Source organism: Lactuca sativa, chromosome 8, assembly GCF_002870075.4.
Source record: "Lactuca sativa cultivar Salinas chromosome 8, Lsat_Salinas_v11, whole genome shotgun sequence".
Taxonomy (NCBI): Eukaryota; Viridiplantae; Streptophyta; class Magnoliopsida; order Asterales; family Asteraceae; genus Lactuca; species Lactuca sativa.
The window spans coordinates 283639460-283649218 of record NC_056630.2 but is presented as its reverse complement, the minus strand read 5'-3'; the positions used below and the strand labels follow the sequence as shown (position 1 = coordinate 283649218).

At 29.3% G+C, this 9759-nt stretch overlaps 1 protein-coding gene across 1 annotated transcript; it reads right to left on the bottom strand.

Annotated features, from left to right (window-relative positions):
- Positions 1 to 351: 351 nt before the first annotated feature.
- LOC111918351 (myb-related protein Pp2) lies at positions 352 to 4227 on the bottom strand. The gene is made up of 3 exons (XM_023914024.3): positions 3935 to 4227; positions 3720 to 3849; positions 352 to 887 (listed from the first exon to the last, which is right to left on the bottom strand). Exons 1-3 carry the CDS (start codon positions 4065 to 4067, stop codon positions 482 to 484), a joined length of 669 nt encoding a protein of 222 aa, XP_023769792.1. The 5' UTR covers positions 4068 to 4227; the 3' UTR covers positions 352 to 481.
- Between the last annotated feature and the right edge of the window lie 5532 nt (positions 4228 to 9759).

Genomic DNA, 9759 nt, shown 5'->3' with positions numbered 1-9759 from the left:
CGCTTTCTTCTTACCAAAACCCTAATCTCCATATTCTCACACATACACTCATACTAACTAAACCATTGGAGTTTCGTCTATGTACTACCACCCGGACGTCCACTAACGTTACTTCTTCATTATTGTGATTACATGGCTTAACCCAGTCAGAACCACCACGAGACGGAATTAAGCCTCGAGCACATATCACAACAAGAGTAAAATATTAGGACTATTATAGAGATTTCCCTTAATTTAATAAGCACGATGGGTAAATTTGACTCGTTTCATTGTTGTTAATGGGTTTTGAGCTTTACCAATAACACATTTAAGATAAAATATAATCGAAACACTTCATTTTAATTTCAAAATACATGTAACATTAATTATAGTTTATGATGATTCTTAATTTTGTTTTTGAACATCAAACAATAATTAAATAATAAGTCTAATGTCTAAACAATATATTATTTAAGAACAATAAATTACATGTTTTCTGGAATCAATGAAACCCTAGCCTTGGATCATTGAACACATCCCAATGAAATCCTGGGCTATCAATCCAGTTTTGTGGCAATTCTAATTCAAATGAAGTGTTCAAAGATTCAAGTTGATGATTATGTGACATCATCATCAATCCAATGTCTTCGATTGTTGTTGAAGTTTTATCGGTTATGATGTTTGTTTTTTCGTCTTTGATCTTGTAGTTACTGAAAATGTTATTAGAAGAAGTGGATTCGCCATTCTCCCTTTTGATAGTTGTGTCTGTATCATGATGTTGCTCAATTGGGGTATGTGTACGATGGTCTAATCCCAAGAACTTCATCTTCTTCTTGATTCGGGTATTCCAATGGTTTTTGATCTCGTTATCAGTACGGCCTGGGAATTGAGCTGCTATTTTTGACCACCTAATACCAGAGAAAACTATTAGTAAATAGGTTATATTACAACTTAAACTTTATTGCATATACATAACAATAATAATCACATGAAGCGGAAAAGTGTTTTGCAGTTTGAAAATAAGTTTACACCACGACTAGTATTAATATTTTCATTACATCTTTGTGAATGTTAATTTGTAATACATCCACAAAATAAATATGACTCTCTTATAACCTCCTCAAACAAAGATGATTTTCTCAAAAGGCAAATGAATAACATTTGTGCAGATATGGGGAAAAAAACTGAAAATGGAGCCGTTCCAACACCATCAAGATTTTGTTTTTTTTTAAGAAAAATTGATTTTTTTATCAAAAAAAAATTCAGCAAATTTGTAGTAAAAGCTGCGATTTTTCATAAAAAAATTCAAAAAAAAAGTTTTGTGATCTATAAGTATTTTATTATATATTTTTAGGGTTTTTTGTTTTCCATAAAACTTAAACCTATATATATATATATATATATATATATATATATATATATATAGACACACACACACACACACACACACACACATATATATATATATATATATATATATATATATATATATATATATATATATATATAGGGTGAGGTTCAATAGAAAACCATAATTAACCAATGAACCAATCGTGAGCATCGAAAATCATAATGATCAACGACCAAGAAAATAGATGTACACTTTTACATTGGACGCGCACACACCGGATTATACCTAAAAATCCACTTTTACAAAAAAAACCCACCACTTTTTTTCGTTTAAATTTTTTTTAGGCCATGTTTTTTATAAAAGAAAAATGAATATACCGTTGTTCACGATTTTTCGTCTTCTTTCCATAGAGATCAATGATGATATATAAAAAACTAACTTTTTTTTTCCAAAAAAAAAACTCACTTCATTTTCTTTAATGAAAAAAGTTAAGGTCTATTTTTTATAGAAAAAAATTAATAAATATATCAAAATTCTTTTTTTTGTACTTTTTAAACATAGAATATATTCATATTAAAAAAAACAATATTTCAGTTCAGATTCACATTGTGAACTTGTTCAGATTCATATTGTAAACCTGTTCAGATTCACGTTGTGAACCTCCTCAGAATCACAGTGTGTTTAATAATAAATCAGATTCACAGTGTGAATCTGAACTGATCGGAGCTTTTTCATATTGTGAATGTTAAAATTTGAAATCTTTACAGTTTAGATTCACAATGCGAATCTACACTGATCGAGGTTTTTTTTTTTTTTTTTTTTTTTTTTTTTGTGAACCTTCTCAGATTCACAATGTGAATCTGAACTGTTAGAGATTTTTCATATTGTTATTGTTATATATTAAAATATTTACAATGTAGATTTACAGTGTGAATCTACACTGTTCGAGGTTTTTTTTTTTTTTTTTAATCGATGTTGATATTTATTAATATAGTACAAAAGTTACTCCTATTTTTAGTATAATTAGTTTTTTTTTATAAAAAAGTTTAAATATTGAAAAAAATAAGAAAATTAAGTGAGTTTTTTTTCGAAAAAAAAGTTCGTTTTTTATATATCATCATGGATCTCTATGAAAAGAGGACGGAAAATCGTGAACAACGTTTTATTCAGATTTTTTTTTTCGATAAAAAACTTGGCCTAAATAAAATTTAAATGAAAAAAAGGAAGTGAGTTTTGTTATAATCCGGTATATGTGCGTCCATTATAAAAATTTACAATTTTTCCTTTTGCCGTTGATCGCTTTGAATTCCGACGCTTTGGATTGGTTCTTTGAATAATAATGGTTCTCTATTGAATTTTTCCATATATATATATATATATATATATATATATATATATATATATATATATATATATATATATATATATATATATATATATCCGGTAAGAATTTTTTTTTATTAGGAAGGTAAGAAACTTTTTTTCTACATATTTTTTTGACGAACAAAACAAATGAATCACTAGATGAATCAAAAATAATATGATTCACCAAAAATAATCTCAAAAAAAACATCTAGATGATTCGTTTATACAATGATTTTGTTGTTATTCACTAAAATTGTCATAAAAATGAATTTTTTTTAATTACTTAAAAATGAATCATAAAGATGTTTTTTGGGGAATTTTTTCTTGTGAATCATCTTATTTTTGAAACATCTAATGATTAATTTTGATTGTTCACTAAAAAATTATATAGAAAAAAAACTTCTTATCTTTCTACTAAAAATTTTCTTCTTATTTGATCTTGACTATATATATATATATATATATATATATATATATATATATATATATATATATATATATATATATATATATATATATATATATATATATATATATATATATATATATATATATATATATATATATATATATAAAAGCTCTTTACAAGATATTTATTCAAGCTCTTTTTGGTTTTCATTGGACTCCCAAATATTAATTGTGTTGTTTTGATTTAAAATTTAGTATGTTTTTTGCTATTATGTATTGCGGAATTCAAGTCTTTATATCTGATTTTTATCGTTACGTGGATTTTAATTTTCCTGATTTATATTGTACTCTATGCAATTGATAAGCCCAAAAACCCAATATATAGCTATAAAAAGAAGTAGAAAAACCAACTATCTATCTAGTTGAACCAAAAAACTCTCCGAACCCGAAAATATGTATTTTTAGGAAATAAAACCCGAAATTTTAGAGTTTGTGTTTCATTTTAGGCAGAAACCGAATCAAACTGAACAGTACTTAGATGAAAATGGTCTCCTTAATTCCACTCAATAATATAACTTTATAAAACAAAAGAATAGTGGAATTATGTAAAGATTACCTATTGCCAAGACGCGAATGAAGTTGAATAATCATATCTTCTTCGGCTTCTGTAAACGCGCCTCTTTTGAGGTCTGGCCGCAAGTAATTAATCCATCTCAACCTACAACTCTTTCCACATCTCATCAACCCTACAACACACACACACAAAGATATTAATTCCAAAACACTCATGAGATCCTTAAAGTACAAGAGCAAAAAAAATCAAAAACGAACCTGCAAGCTTGGGAACAACTCGCCAACACTGAATGCCATTGTTGAGGATAAAGTTCATGAGCTTATGATCTTCATCAATGGTCCATGGTCCTCTTCTTAATCCATTCTTTTCACAACATGGTTGTCTTCCCATCTTGATTGCATAAAACACTAGAATAAAATACGGGTAAACAAACTAAAGGTGTGATGTACTGATGTATACGTGTATGTATGTAAATATATAAGGCTTTGAAACCCGTTATCTGAAAATAAGAAAGATGGGAATAGAAACTTGTGTCGTTTGTATACTGAAATGAAAGCAAAGATTCTGACAACTATCATAACCCATGATTGAGTAAGAAAGCACCAACCTTTATCACTAAAGATTAATTTATATTTTGTTAATGATCATAATTATTGTCAAAGAACAGAAAAGTAATTAAGAAATGGAAGAGACATGAGTTACATGCTTTTTAAAATATGAGATGAATAGAACCACAAAAGTCTTGTGAAATTAATTTAATCCAAAAGCAAAACATTACTTGTAATACACTATTCGGAAAAAAAAAACATTATATAATATTATCTTTTTATTTTTTTTTTCTGTCATTTGTATTCAGGTCTAAAAAAAGCCGAGTTTGATGCAAGAATGCAAATACATAGTCGAGTTTGATTTTGTGAATGACTCATGTGGCCTTTGTTAAGTCCAAAAGTTCAGGTTCTATCTAATGAATCCATATTCAAAAAGTTTAGAGTTTAATGGGTAGTTATATTATTATTATACTTTTCGTTTAACTATATCATTTTTTTTCTTAGTTAATGTTATAAAGTTCATGTATTATAAAACCTAATTTATATATTTATTTAAGGATTAAATATTTTATTTTTCCATTAAAGAGTTCAATGATTGAAGTCTATATACATTGATCTTTAAGATGGCATCCAACATTCTACATAATTTAGCTCTTCTATTAAATCATGTATAATGGATGTTGTAAATACTATGACTCAAGACATATATGTTAAAAGCGTCTAAATTCGTTTTTCTGTTTAGAAAATCCTCCGAGTGTTTTTCAAGTTTGATACTGATTTGAATATGACGACACGAATTAAGATCAAATATCTTATAGTCGGGTTTGTTGAGTTATGTTTTGTTCATTTATACTTAATTTGTTTAATTTTAAACAAGACTTATTTTTATATGAAATATTGGATAGGTTCCATAATTGCAAGGTCCCCCTTATGGTTGTCAAGTTTCATGAATGGGGAGCAACCTTTTTTGTTTAATTTTTTTTGGTGAGGCAGATATTTTATTCCAATATTCCTTTTGTACGAGTCTATATTTTCTAAATATATTATCAGTTTTTAATTTTTAATTAAAAAGATAATCATTGCAAGAAAGTAAAACAATTAGGCTGCGCATGGTACAAATCCACTGTGGTTTTATTGAACTTTTAAAGTACATTTTGCTAGTGGACTTATTTTACATAATACTTTTGGCATATTATATAACACGTAAATACATAACTCATTTAATTACAAAGTTTTTGAAGTTTTGGGATAAAAGTTTTACATTTTGACATATTAGTCCCTGCAATAAAGGTTTTAATTTTTGTAGATTTAGTCCCTATAAAATCTTTTGGCATATTTAATCCCTGCAACAAAGATTTTATATTTTGACAGATTTAATATTTGTAATTTTTTAATTTACAAAAAATTAATTACAAAAATTATCCTCCTAATTTACTAGAGAATATCAAAGCCTATTGTTTTTTATAGAAACGGTCCATATGTTTAAAAAAAGTACAAAAATTGTCCCCGTAGTTTAGAAAATGTTATTGTGTATTTTTTTTTATAGAAATAGTTCATATGCTTAAAAAAATTACAAAAATAATCCATACCTACATACTTTGCAAGTTTTGTCCTTACACTTTCCTACGTCGGCAAGTTTTGTCCGCCCAAATAATGCACAAAAAACAATAAAAAGATTAATAATAATAATTTGTTTTTGTGTGACTAGAACATAATAAGCAAAACCTCCCAGTGTACCTGCGAAGCGGAAAGAAAACAATTTCTATTTAATATATATATATATATATATATATATATATATATATATATATATATATATATATATATATATATATATATATATATATATATATTGTAAAAATCCTGATTAGGTTCCGATTAATCTCCGATTAATGCCTAGGCGCTACTCGACCGATTAAAGAGAGCCTAGCCATTAATCCATGCATACAAAATGACTAAAGCAGTAGAACCCGATGAAATTTTAATACTCTGAAGAAGTTATATCTCAACAGAAACTATTTGATGTATGATTAGTGTTGTATTTATCATATTAACCTATTTTGTTATGATATTAGTGGTATTTATGAACTTTTATATGATATTAGTCATATTTAATTTTTTAAAATCTAACAAATTAGCAATTAATGGTACCCAATTAATCCCCCGATTAATCTCCGCCTAGCCGATTAATCCCTTGACCCTAGTCCACCGACTAGCTAACGTCGAGCAATTTTTACATCCTTGATATATATATATATATATATATATATATATATATATATATATATATATATATATATATATATATATATATATATATATATATATATATATATATATATGTTAAGTAGAAATTGTTTTCTTTCCACTTGGCAGGTACACCGGGAGGTTTTGCTTATTATGTTCTAGTCACACGAAAAATTATATATATATATATATATATATATATATATATATATATATATATATATATATATATATATATATATATATTTATATATAAAGAATACTATGAAATTTATTCTAATAAGATGAAACAGTGATTTTTTTATACAGGTTGATAAATAATGATTTTTATTTAATTTGCTTTCTTATACATAGTTTAAAAACTATCCAAAATAGTAAATTATTTATATTTTCTTAAAAACATTAGCAATATATTTTATTTGTTATATATATATATATATATATATATATATATATATATATATATATATATATATATATATATATATATATATATATATATATATATATTTTGCCAGTAAACTTGCTAGATTTTTGGCATCTTTAGTCCATCTTTTTATATCTTCTTATATGTTGTCCTTCCATTTTCTTCTTTGACGGTTTTAGTTGGGCAATTTTAGTTTCCAACACCAACAAGAAACGTGGCGTCTTTCCTCCTTTGTTTTTTCTGCTTCTCCTTGCTAACTCACCCTCAAAAAATTGGTCGGTGGAGGCCACGTGTTCTCTACCTACACAAAGTATTTGACACCTCCACCACCTCTCACCGGTTATGTTCGTCTGCTCTTGTCTCAGTCTAAATCCAAACGACGACCATGATTTTCTCCCATATCCACAATCGCCTACTTTCGCTAATATCCACCTTTAACCTTTTTCCACCCTCTTAAAATCCAATATGATGGTGCTTGGAAAATTGGAAATCGTTGGTGAAATTGTGACCTGTTGTGTGACAACCCGAAGTTTGTTTCATTGCCGTAACTCGTTTCCGTCCATAAAACTCGTCTTTAGCAAATTGTTCCGATTTCATTTTTGGATTAAGTCATTTAATTTAATACTTTTATGATTATCTCGTAAATATCCAAACCCGTTAGAAACACATGAAAATACCCCAAATTATTAATTGGAAAAATTTTAGTTTTATTCCGTCGGGTTACATCAATTAAATCGGGTACGACCAAAAGGCCCGTCTAACGCTAGTATCGGGTAGATTTCCATCGTGTCTCAAACTCAAATCATATTTAAAGTTGAGTGAGCCTTATTTGAAGCTTTTTCACTCTCTCTACTCTCTCTCCTCAAATCCAAGTTCTTGATCCAAAAACCATCCAATTCAAGCTCCAAATCGGTAAGATAAGTATTCTAGCTCATAGATTAACATCTTTATCCTTCATATTCGTGTTTAGATTATGAAATAGGACCATAATCATGTGTTTACGGCCTTGGAACAGCCTTAGGCCGCAAACACATACAAATGGGGTTTTTGAGCCTTAAAACCCTTCCAAACCACATTTGGAGCTTAGATACGACTTAGGGGCTTACAATACTGGACTTAGAACACCAAAACCTTATCATTTGAGGGGTAAACATGATTTTACTGCCCAAGAGCATGCTTGGGCTGTGAACACCATTTCTTAGACCGTAAACCCCTTTAAAGGTGTTAAAATGCCCCTTAAACACCTCCTAAGCCTTGGAATAAAGTCTAGAACCATCCAACAATGTGTTAGGGACCTTAATAATGCAAGAAACTACCCCCTAAGGAGTTCACGGCCGTAAACCCCCCAAGGATGGGTTCCTGGGCCGTAAACTCCTTTAAATGGGTCAAATGGTGCCTTAACTTCATCCTATGACTTGTATATTGAGCTAGAAACACTTGTGATTGACCTAGGACCACCAAAAGACACTTTGAATGGGTACATAAGAGTTTACGGCCGTAAACTCCTAGTTTACTTCCGTAAAATCCTCAAATGGTCCTTAAGGTGTTCAAGTTACCTTCCAATGCCTTAAAACCAAGCCTAGCACTATCCCACAAGAGTTGTAAGACCATTAGGCCCCCAAGAACACCCCCACCATGAGTTTACGGCCGTAAACTCATGGGGAGTTGGTCATTAGGCCGAAAACTCCATTAGGAGTTTACTCTTGAAGAGCAAACTCCATATTCAAGCCATACACACCCTTAGATGCTACCCGGGTCACTCCTAATACTTGGAATGAAGTGTTTTCGTGTCTCGGAGTGTATATTCTCAATTAATTAGTAGTTCAAAGTCTAATTAGGTACAATTATGTATTTCATCATATTACATAGGAACCTCGCACGCGTTCAAGCCCCGAACTGACGTTTAGCATCCAAACCGACACATTTCTCGACCAGTGAGTTCATACCCCTACTCCTTTTTCCGTGTTTTTCAAATGTTTTTAGGGCGGGAATACAAGAAAAAGTACAAGGAAATCTTGTACTCAAACTTATTAATTCAGTTCAAATGTTCATATTATGTATGTTCTTAATATCGAAAACCGTCTTAACCAATAGTTCGAATTGCAGAGTTAGCTTTCAAACTAATTGTAGATTTCTTTATAAAAAGTTATAATCTATGTTACATTTTATAATTTGCGAAGGATTCATACTAATCATAAATTAGGATTAATACTAATAAGATACGCCCTCGGATAGTAGCAGAATGACGAAAGTACTACTAGTGCACGCCTTTGGATGGCACCAAGACTTCGGAAATAAAGCTAGTGTATGCCTTGAGTGTCACCAGAGTTTCGGAAATAATTCGAAAGTACGCCTTTGGATATCGACAGAGTTTCAAAAATATACGCCTTTGGATGTCGACAGAGCTTCGGAAATACGTCTAAAGTACGCCTTTAGAAGTCAACAGAACATCGAGTATATAGTTAATGTACGTCTCTGAGTGTCTCCAAAGATTCGAAATTACGGATAAGTAAAGTAGATATTCGACATTCGATTGTAGGATAACTAGGATATTAGAATACCTAACTAATACTACAAATATGATAGAGACTAGTACATAGCATTCCGAACCAAGAACTAACCATGACTTTTAGGAAAATAAGGGTTTTCCTGGGATAACAAACGGTTCATAACCAAACTGTAGAATAAACGAATAAATAAAATTACAAATAAGAAAATATGGGATTTTCTTGGATTACGAACTATTCCTAATTCGATTGTGCAATAAACGGATAACCAAACTTAACTTGACTGTGTAACAAACGGATAACTAAACTTTGCTTATAAGAAAATATGCGATTTTCTTGGAGAACGACTTTTC

Coding starts and splice junctions, on each gene's coding strand:
- LOC111918351 (XM_023914024.3), bottom strand. CDS start 4,067: ATGGGAAGACAACCATGTTGTGAAAAGAATGGATTAAGAAGAGGACCA. Junction 3,850..3,934: donor AGTTGTTCCCAAGCTTGCAG/GTTCGTTTTTGA, acceptor TGTGTGTTGTAG/GGTTGATGAGATGTGGAAAG. Junction 888..3,719: donor CATTCGCGTCTTGGCAATAG/GTAATCTTTACA, acceptor CTCTGGTATTAG/GTGGTCAAAAATAGCAGCTC.